The 27,373-nt window shown below is 46.6% G+C and overlaps 2 protein-coding genes across 2 annotated transcripts in view; one reads left to right on the forward strand and one right to left on the reverse strand.

The window, feature by feature from the left end:
- LOC142575404 (immunoglobulin domain-containing protein oig-4-like) overlaps window positions 1–27,373 on the reverse strand; it is a 417,771-nt gene that overhangs the window by 342,817 nt on the left and 47,581 nt on the right. The window lies entirely within an intron of this gene.
- LOC142575400 (neprilysin-1-like) overlaps window positions 14,054–27,373 on the forward strand; it is an 81,572-nt gene continuing 68,252 nt past the window's right edge. The window contains exon 1 of the mRNA XM_075684756.1: window positions 14,054–14,331. Within this exon, the coding sequence (XP_075540871.1) occupies window positions 14,318–14,331 (14 nt within the window). The 5' untranslated portion in view covers window positions 14,054–14,317. The remainder of the gene's footprint in view (window positions 14,332–27,373) is intronic.

The following is a 27,373-nucleotide window of genomic DNA, read 5'->3' on the forward strand; positions in this document are numbered from 1 at the left end:
ACCTTTAGGGAAACGAGCAAGAGATCACTGATCCGGTAAAAACAAGCAACAGTTTTACTAAGGTCCGTAAGAAATTTTGAAATATGTGTGTTCCATGATAAATGTTCATTAAACCAGACACCAAGAAACTTCTGAGCTGTTACCTGTTGCAGCCTTGTGTTGGCGTACATTAGATTAAGTTTGCAATGAACAGAGGCATTAATAGGTCTGAAAATTATGTACCTGGTATTTGACACGTTAAACTAAACTTATTCGCTTGCATCCAAGCGTATAATTGTACCAAATAAGCGTTCACGATAGTTTCTAATTCCGGTGGAGTACGTGATGTGAAAAAAATATTTGTATCGTCAACGTACATAACCAAATCTGGAGTATCAGATATGTTACAGATGTCGTTTATATACAATAAAAACAAAAGTGGACCTAATATAGATCTCTGCGGAACCCCTTGGGTAATGCACAAACAGTTCGAAACAAAATTATTCTATTTAGCGTATTGTATTCTGTTATTTAGGTAACTTTTCAGCAGGTTTAGAGCTATTCCGCCTATCCCGTAACTGTTCAGTTTACTCAAGAGAATTTCATGCTGTACGCAGTCAAAAGCTCGCCGAGGTCTAAGAACAGACCGAGAGTGTATGCTCTGGATTCAATGTTGTCAATTATCTTTTTTTTAACGGCGAGTAAAGCTTGCTCAGACGATTTATTTTTCAAAAAGTCATACTGAGAGAAGTTAATAATGTTATGAACGCTTAAGAACTTTTTCTAATCTACTATTAATGGCTCCTTCAAGTACCTTCGATAACACTGATAACACGGAGATGGGACGACAGTCCGTGATTTCGTTTCTATTTCCTCCTTTATATATAGGACAAACAGGAGCAATCTTCAGTTCAACTGGGAATGCACCACTTGTGAACATCAGATTTATAATACACGCTAGAACCTCGCATATTAATGCAGACCCATACTTCAATGGTATCGCTTTGATATCGTCATGGCATGCTGAGTCATTGATTTTTTTTTATTTTCCCAATGTAGGTAGCTACTTCTTGTGGGATCACAGGCAGCAACGAAATAGAGTTAGGTAAAGTGGTAATGAGGTTGCATACGGGAGCATTAGAGAGAGCTTGATCTGCAGTGATCAAGCTCTCTATGTAGTGATATTAGCCACAATAAAATCTTAATTGGAAAGGTCGAGGCAAGTCAAAAGGAACCTCAAATGATGTAGGTGAAAAAGCTCTAGTAATGACACTAAGTGTGTGGGGGGAAGGGGGTAGGCTACGGCATCGCCGGTGGGGGGGGGGGGGCAGAGTCCTCGCCCCTCGGAAAACTTTGGAGGGGATTCGGGCCCCAGAGCCCTCTCGTAGTCGGCGCCTAGGCCATCCTGTATGACCTTCGTTGTTTGTCAAATTTCTCTCTTGTTTTGGAGAAAGTACATTGTTCAGAAAAGTTCCATAACACTGGAGCGATCATTAGGTATACTTATTTTCTCCTCCACGTTTGACCGAGAGCTTACTATACTGTTGGTAATAAAGGAGATCAAATGCCATAACGTTGCGTTTTGGGGTTTTGCTCAAAGTTGAGCATTAATTACGCGACTGACTGAAATTCTCATGCAGAGTTACGGCTGCGGAGACAGCGACGCACACGTCGTTCGGTCAGTTCTTTCTTTCATTTATTTTGCATTGTTCCTTTCATCATTCCTTAATTAACGTGTTCTCATCAGAATCATAGAAGTTCTCGTTTTCGAGCGAGAAAGAACAAAGCAAAAGGAGTAAGAAATCAAACAACCTTCCTCAGGACTAATCCCTTTATTCTCGCACATCGTTCTCGGAAAAGAGAGGTACACGACAAAAAAGAAAGAGGGACGTAGTCGGGCGATCGTTTACGTAGGCTGGAAAGAAAAAGCTCTCCCCATTTTTACGGCCGCAATTTGCCGGGAACCAGACAGGACGAGATGCAATCTTGCGCCGAGAAGTGGGGAAGGGAGCACTGACAATAAAGGCTCCATCGGAAGGAAACGAGGGACGTACAGCAGAGGACGGTCACATTGTCCTCTTGGGATAACCCGAGTGAACATCAAAAGGGTGTTCCTGCGCGTAAGGGAAGGAACTTTTTCTGCGGTGCAGCACAAGAGCTGTACCAGAGAAGACCAGACAACTACAGGTTAATACAGCGTGATTGTGGCTACAAGAGAAAAAGAGCACGCATGCATCCACGCGCTAACGCGCACACACGCACGTTTTCGCCCAAGTGGTGCCCATTGCGCAGTGATGCCCGCGAGAGTGCGCGGTTAGTGCTTTCGACGACTTCGACGTGGAAGACACAAACGGTGCAAGAGTTGCGGTCGCTCTGGAAAGCGCCTGTGAGTGGCTGATTTTGTTTGCGACTGTGAGTTAATAACAGAATTTTCTAAAAAGAGAGAGAACGTGAGAGAGAGAGAGAAGAGAGAGAGAGAGAGAGAGAGAGAGAGAGAGAGAGAGGGAGGGGGGGGGATGAAAGAATTAAAAGGCAGGTAGGTCAACCAGAAAGAAATCCTATTTGATACCCTACACGGAGGGGTAAATAGATAAAATTCACGAAGAAACTCCTCTGGGAGTTGTCGAAGTAGGCGCAAGCATTGTGCTACTAGCTCATCTCCATGCAGCACGGTGTCATTATCAATGCTATGAAACTTGATTCGACCAGTATAAAGCTTATCAACCCTTATCACTCGTTATCAACCTTATGAGATTCTATCCGACCCTTATCAACCCTTACCTGTTCTTATCAACCTTATTGGACTAGATCCGCGCTTATCAATCGTTATCAGTGCTTATTAAAATTATCAGCTTGATTCGACCATTATACGCCCTTATCACTCTTTAGCACCTTATGCATCCGCCTCGAACCACTATCAACCGTGATGAGACTCATATGACCCCTCGTCACTCCTTATCATCCTTATCAAGTAATTGACTGCTCATCTGTCTGTGTTGCGCAACGTGAAGCGCACGAGCCCTCATAGATCGGTGGCATTTTGGTCGGTGAAGGAACGCCCCAACGGAAGATGCATCCCGCGACCACCGTAACGGGGATGTGGCGTCTTTGGCAATTTTCGCAAAATCGGAATTTCCCCGATGTCTACAATGCACCAACTCGGCTCTACATGTAGTACTCGAGATGGCTTTTATACCACCATCAACAAATATTTCAACAAGGCCTTCATGGAAACAATGCTTCAATATTTTCTTTATAGTTATTCGTCTTACGTGACCGACAGGTTTGCTCATTGGGTAGTGTTACGGTTCATATTTGTGCGGCAATGAATGGAACAAACGCCAAACGCCTGGGACACGGCGTGCCTAATCGTCACGCTCGTCAAAGTGAAAAGATTTGTCCGTCGGGTGCGTGTGACGGGATTACGCGCCGAGAGTGCAAATCACACTCCCCTCTCTCTTACGTTCAAACCCTCTACGCCAGGGAGTGGATTCCCTCCGGTGCCCTCTGTGTCAGCTACCCCCAACGTGTCCTACGCTGAGCCACTCTACACCAAGGAGTGGTTTCCCTCCCATGCCTCTCTGTGTGGGTTGACCCGGCGTGTCCTGGCAAGACCCTCTACCAGGGGACAGCAGAGAAGGAGGGTGCCCGGACGGTGGAAGGTATACAAGAAAGCCAGCGAGCCGTCACGAGTGGTCGCATCTTCTCTGCCCTTGCGTGCAGGTGCACGCACGCTGAACGTTGTTATGCTTTCCTTGGAGAGCACCGTTCACCCGTAACGTTGTATTAAACTGCTGTTATTTGTTCTTACATCATCTCGTTTTCCCTACCGATCCCTCTCCGATGGTCAAGCTGGTTCTAGCTCCAAGCAGACGCTGTTGAAGGTCACGAAACCCCGTCCACGTAGCAGTAAGCTCAGAAATGCTTACGCATTTAAAAAGGAAACAGATAGAGAGAGAGAGAATTGTACTACAATACAGATGAATTACAACAAATTACTTAGGTAAACTCTCAGATAGGTCTGAGGATCAACCTGCGAAATATTGAGGCATTGTTCTACAAGCTAGCAAAGGAACAAGAGTTCGTGACTGCCAGTCAGCTTCCTGTAATTGTACAGGGGTGCACGTTTATCTCTAGAACGAGTAGCCGCAGGCCACCCGGATAGCGAGTGGTATGTGTCGACACGAATACACGTGGGTTGTAGCACATAATATAAGCAGTTTGAAGTCATGAGCTGTAAGCATGCGAACATCACGAAAAAAAAGTACGTAACCAGTGCATTCCACCACTACTTGGACGATAGCAAGACCGAGAAACTACGGACCGCGCAACGGCGGGTATGATAGTGGAAAGGCGGTGAGCTCATATTTTAGTTCATAACATGATGACATAGAGTTTTGCATGTCTTGCAATAGGTAAAGTAAATAAGCAGTGGTCTATATATATATATATATATATATATATATATATATATATATATATATATATATATATAGAGAGAGAGAGAGAGAGAGAGAGAGAGAGAGAGAGAGAGCGCCAAGGCAAGTGAAATGCAGTTGAGGATACCACGGGATTGGACGGATGATGAGAGTGGGAAACTTGCAGGCATAGAGTGGAGTCGGTTGAGGCGAGAGATGTACCGAACCAGGATGAATTTTTCGTCAACTTCGAAGCTTTTTTTCTGAGATACCCATACGGGTTTCCTTCATGGCTTTATGCTACGGTCCAGATGAATGGAAATTTAGCCCTTTCACCCAGGATTCTGAGTAGACAAGCATTTTTTTTCATTCCGCCCCCATTCGAATACGACCACCAAGGCTGCTAAGCACGAGGTCGTGGGAACCAGCCCATCACTGCACTCTCCCAAAGCATGATAACTGCAGAACTTCGGGCATATAACTTTCTTTCCGAGTTTACCATATGGGCTTCTTTGTAGCTTCATGCTACTTTCTGTTGGATGCTAACTTTTCCCTGCATGTCACGTATCTTGCCATTCAAACTGCAGTTCTTCCATCGAACAAGCAAGAACACAGTAACATCAGCGTAATTACAAAAATTGTTGCCCTCAGTAACAATGGGCTCAGGGAATCATATTAGCAAGTACAGTTACTATTTCTAAGCTTCCCATAAGCTAAAGTCAATTGTGTTGCATTTTAACACAAAATAAAGTGCCGTATTGCCAATTTTAATTTCAATTTCCCATTGAACTTGTCGGCGCTATATCTTCACACTGCTCTCTCCCATTTCCAACAGGAGCATGGTACACTTTCTGTGTGGACCTCTGATTTACAGCAGGTAGTAGGCACCCACAGAGCATGGCCTCTGACTTTGTCGGTGCAGCTTAGAGAGACAAGGAGAGACAGTTTACTGATAAGGAAGGGCAGAGGGATTGCATCTATGTAACAGATCATGTTCGTTGCAAATGATTTGAAGTGTAGAAATGTAAGGCTGATTGCAATTTTCTCTGCAATTGAGTCATCTATCAGCACAGAACAATCATTGCAAGGTTACCAGAAGAATTGGTAACCTTCCGTCCACTATTAGAACGAAAAGCTTTCGGCCAATGCTCCGAAAGAACATCCGCGTTGAAGGCCTTACTCGCGTTATTAAGGTTCCTGCGGTCTACGGGGCTTCACGACAGACTAAGGATGCCGCCCCCCACCGCTTTGTAGTGTACTCGCTTTGTTCGTGCTTGTCTCTCTTTCTTTCTATCTCCCCCTTCTGCTCTGTTTCTCTTTTTATCCCCCTTAACCCTTCCCCCTGAGCAGGGTAGCCAACCGGAACTACCTCTGGTTAACCTCCCTGCCTGTCTCTGCATTAGTTTCTCTCTCTCTCTCTTACCAGAAGAGTAATCAAACACGTTTGATTTATTCAATGTTTGCCTTTTGTGCTCCGTCAAGGACAGCATGGCATGTCCCCTTGGAGTCGTTCCCGTCTTGCTGCTCCAGTAGACTTTGGAGCACTGGGAGCTGATTGCTGGCCAGCAGCAGCGTGCGCAGCTTCTCCAGCCGCCAATGGCTTTGGTGCAGGCAGCTGCCCCCGGCTGCAGCACAGAGCCTTGATAAATACTGTTAAGTGGTGTTATGTTTCCATTTTGCGTAATGTTATCCTATGTTATCTTTTATGTCCGTGCTCTTATTTTGCCTCTTGTACCTGTCCTGCTTGGACCGACTCTTGGTCTGCGGTATGAAATAAATAAAATAAATAAAATGCGAAAATGAATAGCCTAGAAGAAGCACTAGACTAATATACACCGTGAAGCTTATTCAACTATTTCTCATATCGCATAAACCGATATGATTAGACAGAATCTTATATTAAAACCGTACGGTACTCATGAATATTGGGTACTAAGTAATATTGGGCATATGGGTTTTTCTAAATAGCGATACTGCCACAAACTAAACCATACGAAAGATAAGACAATGAATCCAGATAACCAATTAATTAAATTCTGAGTTTTTACGCGTCCTAAGCACTCTGATTACGAGGCAAGCAGTATGTGCGAGGCTCTGGATTATTTTGACCCCCTGGTGTTCGTGGACGTGGATTTAAGCCTATGTATACGAGAGTGTTTTTTTGCATTTCAGCCCCATGGATATGCAGCCGCTTTCAGCCGAAGCCAGAGGAAGCATAGGAAGAAAAGTTATGTTTAAATGAAGTTTAGGAATAATAAAGTAAATTGAAAATGAACTGGATGCAAGGATGACTTGCCGCAAGTGGGAGTCGAATCGACATCATAACAAAAAAAATGTTTCTAACAAAAAAAGAATGTCTAAACTTTTTTCATCACAGTCAGCGCGTATTTCTTAAGAGTTTATCTTGCGACACTCAACTTGCACTCTTTATAAATCACATCAGTTCCCAATTAGACCATAATAAACCTGTAGACTCATTGTTTTTAAACTTCGAGAAAGCTTTTGATAAGGTAATCCACAATCGTCCTTTCTTGAAACTTTCAGTCCTGAATCTCAATCCCGTAATTTATAATTGGTTGCGCAGTTTTCTGACCGGCCGGCAACAGTTCATTTTTTCAAATAACTTTTCATCTCCTCTGTCTCCTGTGGTTCTTGGGGTTCCTCAAGGTTCTGTTCTTGGCTCCCTCCTCTTGTTAATCTAGATTAATGATCTTCCTAAAGATATATCTTCTAGCATACGCATACTTGCGGAAGACTGTTATTTACTGACCCATTAACAACAGCTCAAATATCCCTATCCTACAGCGTGACTTACAAAAAGTTGAAAAATGGTGTCATCATCATCATCATCATCATCAGCCTAGTTACGCCCACTGCAGGGCAAAGGCCTCTCCCATATTTCTCCAACAACCCCGGTCATGTACTAATTGTGGCCATGCCGTCCCTGCAAACTTCTTAATCTCATCCGCCCACCTAACTTTCTGCCGCCCCCTGCTACGCTTCCCTTCCCTTGGAATCCAGTCCGTAACCCTTAATGACCATCGGTTATCTTCCCTCCTCATTACATGTCCTGCCCATGCCCATTTCTTTTTCTTGATTTCAACTAAGATGTCATTAACTCGCGTTTGTTCCCTCACCCAGTCTGCTCTTTTCTTATCCCTTAACGTTACACCTATCATTCTTCTTTCCATAGCTCGTTGCGTCGTCCTCAATTTAAGTAGAACCTTTTCGTAAGCCTCCAGGTTTCTGCCCCATATGTTAGTACTGGTAACACACAGCTGTTATACACTTTCCTTTTGAGGGATAGTGGCAACCTGCTGTTCATGATTTGAGAATGCCTGCCAAACGCACCCCAGCCCATTCTTATTCTTCTGGTTATTTCAGTCTCATGATCCGGATCCGTGGTCACTACCTGCCCTAAGTAAATGTATTCCCTTACCACTTCCAGTGCCTCGCTACCTATCGTAAACTGCTGTTCTCTTCCGAGACTGTTAAACATTACTTTAGTTTTCTGCAGATTAATTTTCAGACCCACCCTTCTGCTTTGCCTCTCCAGGTCAGTGAGCATACATTGCAATTGGTCTCCTGAGTTACTAAGCAAGGCAATATCATCAGCGAATCGCAAGTTGCTAAGGTATTCTCCATCAACTTTTATCCCCAATTCTTCCCACTCCAGGTCTCGGAATACCTCCTGTAAACATGCTGTGAATAGCATTGGAGAGATCGTATCTCCCTGTCTGACGCCTTTCTTTATTGGAATTTTGTTGCTTTCTTTGTGGAGGACTACGGTGGCTGTGGAGCCGCTATAGATATCTTCCAGTATATTTACATATGACTCATCTACACCCTGATTCCGTAATGCCTCCATGACTGCTGAGGTTTCGACTGAATCAAACGCTTTCTCGTAATCAATGAAAGCTATATATAAGGGTTGGTTATATTCTGCACATTTCTCTATCACTTGATTGATAGTGTGAATATGGTCTATTGTTGAGTAGCCTTTACGGAATCCTGCCTGGTCCTTTGGTTGACAGAAGTCTAAGGCGTTCCTGATCCTATTTGCGATTACCTTAGTAAATACTTTGTAGGCAACGGACAGTAAGCTGATCGGTCTATAATTTTTCAAGTCTTTGGCGTCCCCTTTCTTATGGATTAGGATTATGTTAGCGTTCTTCCAAGACTCCGGTACGCTCGAGGTTATGAGGCATTGTGTATACAGGGTGGCCAGTTTCTCTAGAACAATCTGACCACCATCCTTCAACAGATCTGCTGTTACCTGATCCTCCCCAGCTGCCTTCCCCCTTTGCATAGCTCCTAAGGCTTTCTTTACTTCTTCTGGCGTTACCTGGGGGATTTCGAATTCCTCTAGGCTATTCTCTCTTCCACTATCGTCGTGGGTGTTACTGGTACTGCATAAATCTCTATAGAACTCCTCAGCCACTTGAACTATCTCATCCATATTAGTAACGATATTGCCGGCTTTGTCTCTTAACGCACACATGTGATTCTTGCCTATTCCTAGTTTCTTCTTCACTGTTTTTAGGCTTCCTCCGTTCCTGAGAGCCTGTTCAATTCTATCCATATTATAGTTCCTGATGTCCGCTGTCTTACGCTTGTTGATTAACTTCGAAAGTTCTGCCAGTTCTATTCTAGCTGTAGGGTTAGAGGCTTTCATACATTGGCGTTTCTTGATCAGATCTTTCGTCTCCCGCGATAGCGTACTGGTTTCCTGTCTAACGGCGTTACCACCGACTTCTATTGCGCACTCCTTAATGATGCCCATGAGATTGTCGTTCATTGCTTCAACACTAAGATCCTCTTCCTGAGTTAAAGCCGACTACCTGTTCTGTAGCTTGATCCGGAATTCCTCTAGTTTCCCTCTTACCGCTAACTCATTGATTGGCTTCTTGTGTACCAGTTTCTTCCGTTCCCTCCTCAAGTCTAGGCTAATTCGAGTTCTTACCATCCTATGGTCACTGCAGCGTACCTTGCCGAGCACGTCTACGTCTTGTATGATGCCAGGGTTCGCGCAGAGTATGAAGTCTATTTCATTCCTAGTCTCACCATTCGGGCTCCTCCACGTCCACTGTCGACTAACCCGCTTGCGGAAAAAGGTATTCATTATCCGCATATTATTCTGTTCTGCAAACTCTACTAATAACTCTCCTCTGCTATTCCTTGAGCCTATGCCATATTCCCTCACTGACTTGTCTCCAGCCTGCTTCTCGCCTACCCTGGCATTGAAGTCGCCCATCAGTATAGTGTATTTTGTTTTGACTTTACCCATCGCCGATTCCACGTCTTCATAAAAGCTTTCGACTTCCTGGTCATCATGACTGCATGTAGGGGCATAGACTTGTACCACCTTCAATTTGTACCTCTTACTAAGTTTCACAACAAGACCTGCCACCCTCTCGTTAATGCTATAGAATTCCTGTATGTTACCAGCTATTTCCTTATTAATCAGGAATCCGACTCCTAGTTCTCGTCTCTCCGCTAAGCCCCGGTAGCACAGTACGTGCCCGCTTTTTAGCACTGTATATGCTTCTTTTGTCCTCCTAACCTTACTGAGCCCTATTATATCCCATTTACTACCCTCTAATTCCTCCAATAACACTGCTAGACTCGCCTCACTAGATAACGTTCTAACGTTAAACGTTGCCAGGTTCAGATTCCAATGGCGGCCTGTCCGGAGCCAGGTATTCTTAGCACCCTCTGCAGCGTCACAGATCTGACCGCCGCCGTGGTCAGTTGGTTCGTGGCTGCTGGGGACTGAGGGCCGGGGTTCGATTGTTGTATTCATATAGGAGGTTGTGGCCAAGTACTGCACCAGGGTGGCCAATCCTGCTCTGGTGAGAGAGTGCGTTACCGGTTCTGGTCACCGGGGTCAGGCCGCACTCCAGGCCTGTTCGTGCAATTTTCTCAACACACGGGTTTTTTTGTATTTTGTATTTTCCGGTGGAGAATTGCGCGGCACCGGGATTTAAACCACGGTCCTCTTGCACGGGAGACGGATACTCTTTGTCCCCGCAGGAGTTAAATTAAAAAATTTAAATTATGAGGTTTTACGTGACAAAACCACTTTCTGATTATGAGGCACGCCGTAGTGGAGGACTCCGGAAATTTCGACCACCTGGGGTTCTTTAACGTGCACCTAATTCTAAGTACACGGGTGTTTTCGCATTTCGCCCCCATCGAAATGCGGCCGCCGTGACCGGGATCCGATCCCGCGACCTTGTGCTCAGCAGTCTAACACCATAGTCACTGAGCAACCACGGCGGGTGCCGCACGAGTTGTACGCCTCATTTAACCTACAGTGGTGCCCTATTTGATCAGTCAAGGTGGACCAATCTGAGCTCGGTTATACCGCACGGATGGCACTCGGCTAGAGAACCTGGTATTTATGACCTGCACATGTGTGGCCATACATAATTGAGGATATATGGGGATAATTGAGGCAAATTGGCCACACAATTGAGGCAATGTGTGGCCATACATAATTGAGGATATATGGTGATAATTGAGGCAAATGGTGTAAAGCATGGTTAATGTCATTAAATGTAAATAAAACCTCATTAATGTATTTCCATCGTCGGCATTCTTATGTAGCACCCTCGTATCTCTTAGATAACTCGGTAATATCATCTGTGACATGTTATAAATAGCTAGGGCTTATTTTAACCCAAGCTCTTTCGTGGTCCTCTCACATCGCTAAAGTAACTAACGAGGCTAACCGCCCCTTAGGCTTTCTTCTGCGAAATCTGAAATTTTCCCCTCCTTCGGTAAAAACTCTTGCCTACAAATCTGTGGCAAGGCCCAAACTTGAATACGCATTCTCAGTTTAGGACCCTCATCATACTAATCTTTCTAAGATGCTTGAATTTGCCCAAAACCGTGCAGCCCGATTTATCTGCCGTGACTATTCGTCATATACTATAGTGTCACAGCGCCAAAATCTAATGCGAATCTTTCCAGTCTAGAAACGAGACGTCAAGTGTCCAGGCTCATTCTATATCACAAGTTTTATCATGGCCCGATTGGTAACAGCGTCATATCGCCCGCTCACCGCCATTCATCCCGGACTAATCATTCAGTCAGTGTACCCCCCCGTATGCGCGCAATTCATCCCATCTGCATTCGTTTTTCCCGCGTACAGCGAGAGACTGGAATGATCTGCCTGAACATATCGAAGCAGCGGACCACTCCAGTGCGACTGAGTTCAAAACTGCCATCAAACACCTTCTTCTTTGAAGCTGCCCGCCCCTCATGTAAAACCCCTCTCCAGGGGCATTTGAGGAATAAAATATCTTTGCTTTTATCCCGAACAAAAGCTTAACTGCAGGTTAAGAGCCCTAGTCAGTTTCGTTTGCACTTAAGTATCTTCGGTGTACAGCCTTAAGGTTCGGTGTGCAGCCTCGTCGTGAAAACGGAGCGGCAGCACGTGGACGGCGTATATGTTATGCAGGGTGATAATTGTGCCAGATTCGTTTCACTCGAGCTCCAACGAGAGCGTCGGAGCTGTTGGCCGGGTGCCGCTGGCCAAAAGGACAGGAAGTGGGACGCAATCGGCCGGGCAACGTGCGGCACGCGCCACGACTTTTTCCAGCAGCACGTTGTTCCAAGTGTCCGAGCCACGCCTATCAGGCGTGCGGTGCGATGCGGGACAGAGCACCTGACCGCGAACGTGACGAGTGCCGTATCGCGATCGCATCCGACGCCAGAACGGTGCCTGGTCGCGGGGACAAACAAAACGAAACAGAAAACCAGAAACGATGGCTTCTCGTCGTCTACGTCACGTCGCTTCCATTTAAGTTCAAGCAAAGGAAAGCGGTGGGCTGGCAGGTGCTGCACATTGCGAAAATTTCGCAGTTTCCAGGACAGGGACAACAAAACGGTAACACACCTGTGGCCGCTGTCGTTGTTCTCTGCACGGCGCAACTGTCGTGATACGCTTAATGCGTCTAATTAACGACGATCTCTACAAATAAACAGAAAGAGCGATGAGATAACCAAACGGAGCCAGTTCAAGCTTTACAATTAGAAGTTCGATTCAGTACTGCACAGTTTATATGCGAGCCAGTTAAACGGGCACGCCGCTACCTGTGGCTATACAGAACCTCCTTTACAAACTACCGCGTTTCACGCTATAGCCCCATTTACACGCGCGCTTATCTTGGTTAACGAAACAACTGCGTTTGTACTTTTCGTGTAACGTTACATAACTGCAATAGCTAATTGAGTGAGATTCAGAAAGCTATGGTAACAGGACATCAGCCACACTCTCCTTCCACTTCCCTAATAACAATGTTATCCTTTTAATCCTCTTGCGCGACTGTTATTACTATTTTGCTATCATCATTGTAATATCTCCTCTTGATCTGCCTTAAACTCTATCTATATTGTTTCTAAATCCAAATGTTGACACAATATAGAAACTCGGTGCTCTTCAAATAAAGTCTCCTTTCAGAGGCGAACTGCTACTTCATGTCACTGAGTGAGGGAGTAAGTCAGTGAGTGAATGTGTGAGTCAAGGAGCGAGAGGTAGAGGGACAGAGCAAGAGGAGTGCAATGTCAACGAGAAACGATGAATGTATGATAAAGAAACTACAGAGATTAGGCTGCAATCTCGTTTCGAAGATTATTCGCTACACAGATCACCCACCGTACGCACGCCGACAAAAATATCTGTCTTCCCATAAAGTTTATCTCTCACGCTCTGTAGATGACCATTCATAATCGAGACAACCAAGGATGGTCTGTTCAACCCTGTCGGTAGTATCGTTCCCGTCGATTAAGTTGTGCCTGATACCGGAAACAAACACGTACGAACTGTTTCGAGAAATGTTCCGTACCTCATTGGCAGGTGCGTTTACAGCGGCAGTTAGAGAAACGTCAGATGCAGCCTCGTCCGCATCATGGAAGTGCACCAGTACTCCATACCTACGCTTTAGGTAGACAGCCAATTCCGCTCGCCTTTCAACGCAGTCAGTGGCATTCGAGGCCGCGCGGGCGCATGCAAATCGACCGCGCGTCGCGAACCTCTTTGAATAGAGCCGCGTACGTTTACCGTGCATGCAGCCGCGTCCGCTCCGGCGAGCCGCGCGTGCAAGCGTCCCCAGCGCGAGGTTTACGGGCGCGCTCCACTCTCAAAGCGGGCGCTATCGGATTACGCGTACAGATTTAGCGTCGACGCGCCACTGCTGACCGCGAACGTGACACGGCGGCTATCAGATGCACCTGCCTCGAAGCGGGGCCGCCGCGCAGTTCTCGCCAAACCAGGTGAGGCCCGGCACTGCCGCTGTCGTCGACCGCTCTCTGCTCGATTGCGCCGACGACAAGAAAGTCTCAGTCGGGACGACATGCTTCCGAAAGTTGAAACTTAAAGAGAGAGCGGAGGAGTCGCTGTCTAGGCGAGGGGGAGGAGATAACCGGGATTGAAGCAGAGATAGCCTCGGAATAGGGGGGAGGGGTGAGGGTAGTCGAACTTCACCCGGGGATGGGGGGGGGGGAGGGAGGAGGTGGCTACCGCTTTTCCAACTCTCGCCTCGGCGGGAACCTCGGCGGAAGCGGAGGAAAGTGAAAGCGAAGAGCGGCTGGTGATGACGAAGGTTGGAAGGAGAAAGGCGGCTGCGGCGGGGGGGAAGAGAGGAAAGTGCGCGTGCGCGCGCGCCTTTCGCTGCCACCGCTCTCTGACGACTCCGCTCGCGTTGCGGCTCGCGGGCGCGGTGCGTGCGACGCGGCGGCGAGACGGCGTGGTGCGCCTCGCCAGAGAATGCACGGCGACGGCCGATACCGGATGAGCGTCGTTCCTTCCCGTCGTAGTCACCGCTTCTGACGCGCCTCCGCGCGGCTCTTGAGCTTCCCGTGACGCCGCTCTCCCTTGGACGGACGCGGGGCTACAAGGAACACGCCACGGAGGCATGCATCCCGGAAGGTGGGCTTCTCCTCACTAAGAGACATGTGCTTTCTCTTTTCCTTCGCTCGCGTTTTACGCGCGTCGTGCGTTGCTATTTCTTTTTTTTTCTCTTTTTCGAATCGTTAGGTCAGCGTTTCCGAAAGGCAATTTGGCGATAGTGTTGGCGGAACGTATTGGTGCGCGTGGATCAGGTGCGAGGTGACGATTCCATTTAAATTAATCTTATAGTCTCGCATTTTCAATTTATTCGTACCGTTTCACATTATGCTACGATCTCTTTGCAACAAGGCAGCATCTGGATTTCTAGCCTCAGGCTAGTTACGATCGACGAAGTATTCATAATTTTATAATTAGGTAAGCAATACGTATGAAATGGAGGAATATCCGAGCTCCACGTTTATTGCATGCAGAAATTCGTATTAATTTTAGGATCAGTTTAGGAGAATTGGGATTGCACAGCCCAAGTTCGGAACAACGACAATGCCTATAATAGAAACTCATACGCGAGTGTATTGCGATATCCATGCAAATAAAGAAAAGGCTGAAATTCGTCAGGTTAATACATTTTGCACAAGGCAATCAAAGGAGTGCGAACGTGAGATATATGGCGTTGACGCGAATAGCACAATATGACGTCAAACACGGCGTGAAAAGCGCTAACGCTCGCGTATGGCACTTCATCTACATTTGAACGGTCACCATTTGCGTCGTTAGTCGAGCCGAAAAGTAGCGTGGAGAAACGAACTAGGCAGCTAAAAAAAAGGCGTAATCACTCTTTCAGAGTTACATAATCGATAATCGATATCAAGCGTTAAGGCGGAAAAGTATATCAGAACCCAGAAAACCAGACCTAATAGGTATACAAGATGAGCAACCACATGCCGATATATAAGTATTAACACCACCCAACTAGAATAAAATTCACATGCAAGCTCACTTTTTTCAAGTGTGAGCGTTAGTAGATCGTTAGTAGGACGTTAGGAGATCCGAAAAAGCCTTCCTTTACTTTAGTGTTTTGTTCTTTAGGTTTCTCCGGCACCTTTGTACTTTATCTCCTCTTCGTGTACCGTGGTTTCTCTGAGCACAATTGCAAATATCTGTAATGAAGTCGATGTTGAGCTTGAACTAAACTGTATACACTGACAAATAATGTGCGGAGAGCGGTAAAAAAGGTCATTTGCACACTGATGGAATAATTGTGGCTTACGGCGCTGTTTCTTAGATCGTGTTTATGGCCGGCACGCTATTTCATAACACTTACCGTATGATCAATTTCTGATATCACCGAATAACCACAAAAAAACTTACGGGCGAGAGCTTTCATTTTGAGTGTATTGCGAACATTACGAAACTCGCAGACAACGAATAAACAGTGGTGCAGCACTTTTAGAAACATTAGGTAGTAACATTGCGCAGAACGCTTTAGCTCGTGATCGGGGCGGAATTTGTGCGCTCACGGTACATGTGCTAAGCAGCACAAATAAAAACACTTTGTTAATCAAGAAAAAAATCACCAGAGCGCACGAAACTGAAATCGCAATGTGCTACAGAGTGGCGTGGTCACTTTCCCATTGGAGGCTGTTTCGCGCGTACTACATTTGTGATGGTGGAGGTAATGCAAAAATTTTAATGTTCAGAAAGGAATTGTTTTTTTTTTCAGTAGTTGCAATTTCAGTTTTCGATACTCATCAATGTTCCCTGTCAGTCTTCTTTTTAATAGACGGTATCTGCCGAGGAGACCCGAGACTGTAAGAGTGAAACACAACTCTAACTGCCATCGTTAGTACTCCTTTTAAATTGCTAAAGGCTTTGTTTACCTAATTTGCATACCAGTCACACTAAGTCTCAATTGCTTCCTTAAGTTCCCCTGTTCCGTAGAAAAAGAACAAGTCCCGTGTAAGTAGGCGCGTAGTTATGCGAACCATGTTGACAAAACATGTTCCTATCATGTAGGCGTAACAAGGGATTGCAGAAAAAATCTTGCAGTGCTTCAGTTGTGACGTGCTAGGTTTGCCTATCTACATCACTAGCACCGAGCAAACACGAGATTTATTTTCGCCGGCGTCTTCAGACATACAGAACGTGATTACAGTTCCAGAGTACAAAGTCGTTGTCTTCTTTTTTTTTCTGTCACTTTCATTGTTCATTAATTGAAAGCCAATAATCGACAGCTTCTTTTTAATATACCTTCATGAATATACCTTCATGAATTGCACGCCCACAATATATTTTGTGTCGTAGCTACAAAGCAATGCTCTGTTCGGTGTTATACCGTGTTTGAGTAGTGTACATATGGCCTGCTTCTGAATCAAAACAGTTAGATAGTAGGAAGAACGTTGCCACTTTCGTGAGTAATTAGGAGGAAAGTAATGGGCGTGTTCAATATGAACTTGTACAGTATGTCTTCTGCTATATTCGACGCGAGCGATAAATTGTGTAGCGTCGACACACCAGGGACTTTGAATTCGGCACGTTATATACCGTGTTTGCGTAGTGCGTTGGAAGTAACAACGCGTTGGAAGTAATGTTGTTCGACGGGATATGTATTATTCGATATGTTTTTTTTTCTTGCGGACGTATATATTGCTGAAAATTTTGAACAGTTGCGTTTGCCCTTGCGAAACAAGTTTCTCGGAACTAAAGTGATTCTGTGGCAACGTTACGCACACGCTTTGGCCGGAGCGTCAACATGTCAAGAGACATTCGGGAGCGGCCCGATTGATAACGGAGGCCCACGAAGGAAATGAAAAATGGTATGTCATAACTCCCGCGAAAGATAAACACGTAAGCCGCTAAGACAGAGAGAGAGAGAGAGAGAGAGAGAGAGAGAGAGAGAAATGAAATATATGGCCCAGATAACTCCGAAGAGTCCACACGCGCTCGAACTCGTTTGCAGGGACCGCGGAAATCAACCACTCGAAGCAGTGAGGACAACACAGCGGCCTTCACTTAAGAAAAAACTCGATGCACACCGCGCGATGCGTGTGCGATGTGTGGCCTGTTTGGATCGCACCGCTGGCGCGATCGGTTGGGAACTCGGCGCTGACGCCCGTGGTTGTACCTGGGTCGCAAGCCCCAAGGGTAGCGTTGGCCTGGCGGCCTGGGGTACAACTGGAAGCATCCGAAGGTCCCGGCAAAGCATGAGTCGACTAGTAACAACAAAACAACTTGTTTATTTTAACATCGCAAAGAGTTGGCGGTCAGTTTGACCGAAGTAGAGAGACGGGAGAGCACTTTACTCAACAGAAGAAATCGGAGCCCTCCTTTTGGCGTCCGGGGGCAGCTGTTTTTATACTCTCGCAGTTGAGGGCAAGAAGGAACCCCTCAAAAGACGAGCACGTGAATGTACAATGGGCTAATGGTGACGCACACTGTCGTAGCGATGCCGTAGCACCATGACGAGCACGATCTCGTAGCACCCTGTCGAGCACGATCTCGTAGCACCCTGTTGTAGCGCTGCCGTAGCACCATGTCGAGCACGATCTCGTAGCACCCTGTTGTAGCGCTGCCGGTCGGGCACAATGACTGTAATGAGAGGATGATCCCTGCTTTGGCATCGCCTGTTTCGGGCACAATGACTGGAATGAGAGGATGATCCCTGCTTTGGCATCGCCTGTTTCGGGCACAATGACTGGAATAAGAGGATGATCCCTGCTTTGGCATCGCCTGTTTCGGGCACAATGACTGGAATGAGAGGATGATCCCTGCTTTGGCATCGCCTGTTTCGGGCACAATGACTGGAATGAGAGGGTGATCCTTTGCGGTCGCATCGCCGCATTCGCGCCTGGAAACACCTGCCGATGAGTGTTGCGGCGACGACGATCGGGCCAAAATGTCTGCCGCCCCGCCGCAGTCGCGCCGGCAAAACCACGTGTCGCAGGCGAAACGCAACAGACCGCCCCGCCGGGGGAAGGAGATCCCGATGGACAGGGGACTGCATCCGCTGTCCGGAGGGATGTCGCTCGATGATGCTCATAACCGAAGTCGGGCGTCCCTCGACGTTTCTTGAGCGCAGCGCACAGAGAAGGCCTCGTTCTCTCGTTCAGGTTCGCACGGGACACTGCAAAGTGACTTCGGGAGAGTTCACATTTTTGTTCTCGTTCCCGGCAAGCGTTAGAACTACGCTGAAACTCAACCGCTCAGTCAGCAAGCACGGCACAACCCTCACTAAGCCCTGCCAGGCTCTTTCCCCTTTTTATACCACTGCCTAGTTCCTTACAGTAGTCTAGCATCACTCAGAACGCGTCCACAAATTGAAAAATTGCACTAGAAAGCATATCATCACTTTGAAACACTAAACAAAAGCAATATGTTAAAAAAAATCCTGCCTCAGGAAGAAAAACATCAGTAACAAACAATTTTGAGGCTGATTCCTAAGTTAGGGGCTTCGACTTAAGCCATCGGCGTTACCGTTGAGACTCCCCTTTTTGTAACGCACCTCAAAGGAATATTGTTGTAAAGCGAGGCTCCAGCGCAGGAGGCGGCCATTTTTGGGAGAGATGGTCTGCAGCCATTGGAGAGGGCAGTGATCCGTCTCAATGATAAACCTCGAGCCGGCTAGATAGCATGACAATTTCTGAACGGCCCACACGAGACACGCACACTCTTTCTCGGTGGCGCTATACGCCTGCTCACGACTGGTCAGCTTACGACTAGCATACAGGACGGGGTGTTCTACTTCTCCATTTTCCCGTTGGCACAGTACAACGCCCATGCCTCGCTCACTAGCATCGCACTGAACAATGAACCCTTTTGTATAGTCTGGCGATCGTAGCACAGGCTGGCTTGTTAGGGCACTCTTTAGGGCGCTAAAAGCTCTTTCCTTGGTCTCGTCCCAGACGACTGTTTGAGGCTCTGTCTTTCTTAGAGCATCCGTCAGGGGAGCCGCGATATCAGAGTACCTAGGGATGTACCTCTGATAGTAGCCGGCGACACCAAAGAACGACCGAATATCGGTCTTTGTGCGCGGTTGCGGAAAGTCTCGCACAGCGGCCACTTTTATTTCAGAGGGGCGGCGACGACCCTGACCAATCACGTGACCGAGGTAGACAACCTCGGCCTGTGCTAACTGGCACTTAGGAGCCTTGACTGTCAAGCCCGCTTCGCGCAGGCGGGTTAGCACTGCCCGCAAGTGTGCCATATGCTCAGACCAGGATGCGGAGAATATCGCTACGTCGTCTAGATACGGTAAAGCGAATTCTTGCTGTCCCCGCAACACTTTATCCATGAGACTTGAAAAACAGTATGGCGCGTTCTTCAAACCAAAACTCAACACTTTAGGACGGAATGTTCCCATTGGTGAAATGAACGCCGCATACCTACTAGCCTCTTCTGTAAGTGGAACCTGCCAATAACCCCTGACAAGATATAGGGTGGAAATAAACTGAGCGCTACTAACTTTCTCAAGGCGCTCCTCGATGTTAGGGATCGGATAAATTTGATCCTTAGTGATGGAATTAAGCCTGCGGTAGTCGACGCAAGGACGAGGTTCCTTGCCCGGTACCTCAACTAAAATCAAAGGGGAGGTATAATCACTCTCACCTGCCTCAATAACACCGAGCTGTAGCATTTTCTTTACCTCAGCCTCCATAATATCGCTCTGGCGGGGTGACACCCGATACGCCTTGGATCGTACTGGCTCTGGGGAGGTAAGTTCTATGTCATGAGTAAGGGCAGAAGTCCTACCAGGCCTCTCAGAGAACAGACCTTGAAACTCTTGTAATAGCTGGTGTAGTTCGGTTTTCTGCTCGGGCGACAGCGGTGCTTTACTGATAAGGTCACTAATGACTTGACCGGTGTCTTCCCTGTTCGTCACTGAGCCTAGTCCCGGAAGCTCGACCGGAAGCTCTTCAGGAACGTTTACCATCATGCACACCACTGCTTCCCTTTGTCTATAAGGTTTGAGCAGATTACAGTGGTAAACTTGCTGTGCTTTCCGCTTTCCTGGCAGACTTACCACGTAGCTAACGTCCGACAGTTTCTGAACAATTCGTGCTGGGCCCTCCCACTGCACGTCTAGTTTGTTGTTTAGCGATGTGCGCAATATCATGACCTCATCGCCCACCTCAAAACGACGGGCCCTGGCTGTCCGATCATAATAAACCTTGGCCCTCTGCTGGGGCTTTGTCATTGCTTCACCTGACAACTCCTGCATGTTTGACATAAGCTTGTAGGCAAACTCTGTATATGACTCACTCTTGCCTTTCTCACTCTCCCGAAACTTCCGACGGAACGCCTCCGCAGACAGCCGGTACTTTTTTAGAAGACTCGATTTCACTTTGTCGAAATCCTCTGCTTCCTCTCTATCCAAGCGAGCGACTACGTCGGCCGCCTCGCCGGGTAACAAAGTGAGCAAGCGCTGTGGCCACGTTTCCCGAGAGAACCCCTGCTTCTCGCACGTTCGCTCAAAGTTTACCAGGAACAAACCAATGTCCTCTCCAAGCTTAAACGGCCGCATCAGGTCAGTCATTTTGAACAATACTCGTTCTCCTGCACCGTGTGCCTGACTTCCATTACGAGCGCGTTCCATCTCTATCTCGAGACGCTTCATTTCCAAAGCGTGTTGACGGTCACGCTCTTCTTTTTTCTCTTGTTGCTCTCGCTCTTTCTGTTCTTTAAGTTCGCGCTCTTCTTTTTCTTTTTGCTCTTTAAGTTCGCGCTCCTGTCTTTTTGCAGTCTCTCTCTCTTCAATGGTCTCAAGGCATTCCGACAGCTCGTCATCCTCAGCCTCTAACTCAAGAATAGCCTTTATCAGTTCTGGTTTTCTGAGTTTGTCCGAGACATCCAGACCCAATTCTCTTGCAAGCTCCAACAATTTCGGTTTGCGCAACGACTTCAAATCCATGGCTGCTCTGAATGCTGCTTTCTCTACTGCCTATTATTGTCTTGCCGCAAACTAACCCGGCAGCAACGACAACCACAACTACCAGCTCTGTTTCTGACACTAACAAAAGCCTGGCAAAGCTCAGAAGAAGAAAGTCCCGCACTCACCAAACCTCGCAGGCAGGAATTCCGCGCAGTCGTTCCGCTGCAGGCAACCAGTCGTCACACAGGGCTCGTTGCACTGCTCCCGGATCGTCGTTGAGCTGCTCAGCATACTGTCAACTGCATCTCTTTGCTGCTGGCCTCCGTTGTCGCGATCTCGCCGCTGGCAGACAGTTGTTTGAAGTCGGAGGCGATCTCACCGCTGCCAACCAGATGTTTGGATCGCACCGCTGGCGCGATCGGTTGGGAACTCGGCGCTGACGCCCGTGGTTGTACCTGGGTCGCAAGCCCCAAGGGTAGCGTTGGCCTGGCGGCCTGGGGTACAACTGGAAGCATCCGAAGGTCCCGGCAAAGCATGAGTCGACTAGTAACAACAAAACAACTTGTTTATTTTAACATCGCAAAGAGTTGGCGGTCAGTTTGACCGAAGTAGAGAGACGGGAGAGCACTTTACTCAACAGAAGAAATCGGAGCCCTCCTTTTGGCGTCCGGGGGCAGCTGTTTTTATACTCTCGCAGTTGAGGGCAAGAAGGAACCCCTCAAAAGACGAGCACGTGAATGTACAATGGGCTAATGGTGACGCACACTGTCGTAGCGATGCCGTAGCACCATGACGAGCACGATCTCGTAGCACCCTGTCGAGCACGATCTCGTAGCACCCTGTTGTAGCGCTGCCGTAGCACCATGTCGAGCACGATCTCGTAGCACCCTGTTGTAGCGCTGCCGGTCGGGCACAATGACTGTAATGAGAGGATGATCCCTGCTTTGGCATCGCCTGTTTCGGGCACAATGACTGGAATGAGAGGATGATCCCTGCTTTGGCATCGCCTGTTTCGGGCACAATGACTGGAATAAGAGGATGATCCCTGCTTTGGCATCGCCTGTTTCGGGCACAATGACTGGAATGAGAGGATGATCCCTGCTTTGGCATCGCCTGTTTCGGGCACAATGACTGGAATGAGAGGGTGATCCTTTGCGGTCGCATCGCCGCATTCGCGCCTGGAAACACCTGCCGATGAGTGTTGCGGCGACGACGATCGGGCCAAAATGTCTGCCGCCCCGCCGCAGTCGCGCCGGCAAAACCACGTGTCGCAGGCGAAACGCAACAGGCCGATGGTCTTGCGTCGCTCGCACCTTTCTACTTTAGCTTGAGGCATCAGTAAAGAGGCGATTAATAATCAAGGAAACACATTATGTGGACGTTGTCAACACGCCTCTCATTTTTCCCCCTTCTTTTCGTTGGTCTTGTTTCTGAGCTTTAGTTGCTGCTGCTGCTGCTGCACGGTAAAGTTAACAGAAGAGATGGAAGCAGCGATACGGTGAAGCCCCTACGCTGCTGGCACCGCCTGCATTCTACGAAAGAAAACAAAACGAAATAGTGTGCAAGGAGACCTCAGATACGTTCGATTTCGTGGGGCATACTGACGAATAACAGCCAAGGTATAGAAGTGCAAGCAAAATTTCTCAACGGCCATAAGATTACTTGGGCGCGTTAGAGACAGCCTATATGTAAAGAATCCTGAAAAAAGCACTCTCTCGGTGAACGTGACGCCCTGACGGCAGGTGCTCAGTTCACGGCCGCCGACCCGGGCGCATGTTCTGTGGTTTCGGTTAGGCAGCACCGTGGTGCGGTACCACCGCTAGTGGGCGATGAAAAGAGACCATGTACCCCAGCACTGCTATAGCATCCTGCCAAACCAACATTCCCAACGCAATGTGTATGCAGGATCAAAATGTTGGATTATTAAATCCGTGTTCTTCATCACGGGGAGGTTTATACAGCCCAGACAAGTCTTGGGGGCCGATCGCACGTTCCAATTCACAAATCAAACACGTACGTTCGTAGGCGCATGAATTACCCTACCTGTCGTACGGCAAGCTCTGCCGGCCTGCTAATCGGCTGTACATGTTTCTTACTTTGAAGGCAGCACCGAAACCGGAAGTTTGGACGGCGAATGCCTTGGCACCGCAGGCTTGTAATTCAAGTAGTGCAACGATTAGATCGTGCGCATGCGGTTCAGTATGTGCTTCTGCCTTTTCTTCATGGCCGCCCGACGGGACTAAATATGCTTGTCGATCACGGCTATACGCCGTATTAAGAACTGGATTATTATGCCTGTACGCTGCACCAGATGTGCGAGTCGTGCGCAAGTTTCTATTGAACAAGAGTCGCTTACGGTCCACGAGTCCTGTTTAGAGAGACTCAGAGGAGTGAGTGAGCGATTTATCATGACGAAATCGATAATGCTGCCAACCATTGTGTCGCCGGATTCTCCACAAACAATACATGTTTCAATTATCCAAGTTTCGTAACTTGAAGCGATATGAAGAACGTACCGGGGCCATAAATTACAATGCGTAAGCAGGTTTAAACAGGTAAACAATCAATCTAGAAAAAGAAACACCAACAAAACTGCACACTCCGCACTTTCTGCAATTAAACGCAAGCAAATCTTGTCAATCAATTCAACATTACAAAACAAATAAGTAAACACACAAGGACATACTAAATGTCCTTGTGTGTACTGATTATTGTATAATCTGTGAGGGTACTCTCCCCCCCTCACACTATGCCTCTAGGGGCCTGTAAGGTCTTTATATAAATAAATAAATAAATAAATAAATAAATAAATAAATAAATAAATAAATAAATAAATAAATAAATACACTATCACTTTCAATAATAAACGACACGAAAATAGTGAGCTTTGTTAAAGCGATAAAGTATGACTTAGTAACAAAATTTATTAAAGCTTTTAGAGCTAATCGCTGTAATAACATGTTACCCCGTGGCTAAAGCAACTTTTCTATGCCTAAACAACGATCGTCAAAGCTTTAGATCGTAGACCTCGAAGCACATCCTTGCTGTTCAAATTTAGGATGCCTTACCGGGCCGTGTTCTGTGTTCTCTCATGAACGGCTGCACGTGCAACAACTCGAAGGTTTCATTATTTACTATGACAAAATTTAAAGTTAATCATCAAAGATTATATTCAATGACACCCTGCCATTATATGTCAGCAAATCGGATCGCTGCAACTCTTTCATGAGTCTTCAATTTCAGAAAATTATATCTATGTAATCAGATTTATCGGCACTACGAGGTGCCATCTACTTTTGTGCTTCAACATGGGATAAATATGGAAACACACTGAGAAGAAGAAATTAATGGCGGTACAAACAAGCAATCAAGGGCGATTTCCCGCGAGTATAGTTATCACGTCGTGACACACAAGCCACAAGTTCGCAAGCCAGAACACAAATTCGATGTAGCCTGCCTGAAAAAATAAAAAGTAGAAAAGAGAGAAGAGCATGCAATGCGCAGAACACCGCAATACAATAACAATTGTACAATGAAGGAATGTCATACAAGAACACACCTCTCTGGAATCATAGGCTTTGTGTAGTGACAAGCATAGTAAGTACATGTCTGAATACATACACGCGTCTGAATAAGTGCCGAAGAAAGTAATAGAAAGAGAGTGTTCAAGTTCTTTCGCATGTTCTCATAGCTTCTGTTATCGTGCAAAGGCGAGAAGAACAAATATTCCTACTTATTACTTAGGTAAACAGTAACCCTTCCTGTGGAAGTAGTCTCACGGAGTCGAGCAAACTGAGGTGCACGTAAATCAAGTTTGCGAAACTTGCGTACACAAAGCAGGAACCACTTTAACCGCTCAAAAACTCGAAAGACAAGGAGAGGCGCGAAGCAACAGCAGCGCGGTCACAAGTTTTTGTCTCTGATCCTAACTAAGTCAACATCGTGTCGGTGCTTCTCCCCACCAAAAAAATTCAGAAGCCAAAAAGTTCAGGAAAGTTAGCCTACGCACGAGGATCCACCAAGTATCCTCGCGCTTGCCGAGAGGCTCATGCATGACCAAATACCAAGGCCAGCCTGCGAAAGAGACTTAATGGATTCACATTGTGTACATATGGTCATAGCCCGTATATAGCCGAGCTCGTTATCTCGCCAGAACTGCTGGTTTACCGCACGGAGTATACCTGAGCTCGACGGATCACACAGCAGCTTTGATATCATCTATTATCATCGTAACAATCACAAGCGCAGCGGCACTTTCGAAAGATTGTGCTATAGCAGGCCACGTCTTACTTATCGCAAGCACTCTCTCAGTCACATTTCTGCTGAAAAGCTATCACGCGCGGTGCTACTAACATATGATTCAAGAACAGTTAACGATAACGCAGACCAAAGCACATCGTAGCGCATTTACAAAGCAAAACACTATACATGTATGTTTGGAAACATACGCATGCAGTTTCAGGGCTGTATAGTTAGAGACAGCTTTCTCACAGATCTTCGCTAGTTCGTACTTGACAGAACACAGCGTTTCGTCATCACTGCAGAAAAGCTTTACTGCTAAAACGAAGTAACACTCATTTGTGCAAATTTCGGATTTAGATAAATATCGCCAACTGTTCGTAGCCAGCGTCGTTTGCTATGCTGCGTCATTATTTCAAGACAGGCACTCTCATTTTAACGTAAGCAGAAGATATTGTTGATTCTAGTGTGATAGCCCACCAAGTTTTTCTTTGAATGATTAGGTATTCATAGTATTGCTCCCTGTGCGCCTGAAACTGCTCGATATTCTTTTTCGTGGTTTCAAGGAGGCGTGGACACAGGACAGTCAGATTGCCGGCACGTACTTTACTTGATTTTGCTTGCTTTATCTTATTATCAATAACGACAACGCTGCAATGACCTTCAACACAGACATATCTCAGACAGCGATCTCTTGCAGTAAGGACTTCGTCCAAGCAAACATCTCGGGTTTAGTGAGCCCACTTGAGTTTCTTTTGGACGGGCGCCATTTTGTTCAGCATTCAGCGTTACCTTCACGTAATAGGATCAGCAGCCACATGCGATCCATTCGTTGCCTCATACGTCAAATTGTGCAAAAGGGCATGGTGCCCTATTGCTCAACTGAAGAGATGGACGATGTTTGCAGTCTATGTTTCGTTTTGGATTCTTGTCTTTGTGTGTGTGTGTGTGTGTGTGTGTGTGTGTGTGTGTGTGACTCTTCACTTCTTGCTGGTATGTTGTATTATTTGCGTGCGAGCCCTCCCCCCCCCCTCGTCCCCTACGTCGCTTTTTTTATTTTTTTTACAGTTGGGTTAGCCATATAGGCGACGGTGAGTTAGATAATTGGCTAACTATATAACTAGCTAACTAACTCAATAGTAACTCAGTAAATGAATAGCAACTTGCCTAACGAACAAACGAACTCCCGGCCCGTTTAGCACTTCAGAAACCATGTAACTGCTGAAAAAAAGGCCAGTTCGCCTCCAGCGCACATACTAACAAAGTAAAAAGAACTGGGCAAAATGATCCTTAGGAAATTATAGTGACGGCAGCCTATAGATAGAGTAAAAATTCAAGAGTGCGAAGGAACCTTCCTTTGCGCACAGACGTACGGCTAGTTGTAGGATATGCACTTGTGGCGACTCCAGCATGGCAATTTGGGCATGTTGGTTTTTGCATCTTCAGAGGCAGAATGCGTGAGAACGATTGCCTTGTGCGTGTGTGTGTTTTAGAAAAGCATTGGCTAATATACCTTAATAGCAAGCATCCGCAAAACTAATGTTAGTTGTTTTAGGCTACTGTTACTATATCCTATGCTGGAATGCTGCACATTAAAAACCCTCAGCTGGCATTGTATACTTAGGCAATGCGTCTAATGTCGTATTCCACCACCTTTTTGTCTGTGATACCACTTCCCTCTTCAATGCCGAAAGGCCTTGAGATTAAAAATAAATAAATAAATAAATAAATAAATAAATAAATAAAATAAGTACCACTCTCGGAATCAATGTCACTATGGCGAGTCGGTTCAATTAAATCGTAGGTGTGGTGGTTCCCTCTTCGAGTCGCTTCCACGGACTGCGATATCTAGGACAGAGGGCAAGAACTTCCATCGTTCTGTACTATCAGAAATCAATTCGAAATGTAGAATAACTTGTCACAGTCGACGAAGGTAACTTCTAGCACTGACATGTTGACATGCGTTTGTTCTGTAGCGTAACTGGCCACGTCAAGCGGCAAAAGTTGTTTCAAGGG

Source organism: Dermacentor variabilis, chromosome 3 (assembly GCF_050947875.1).
Source record: "Dermacentor variabilis isolate Ectoservices chromosome 3, ASM5094787v1, whole genome shotgun sequence".
NCBI lineage: Eukaryota > Metazoa > Arthropoda > Arachnida > Ixodida > Ixodidae > Dermacentor > Dermacentor variabilis.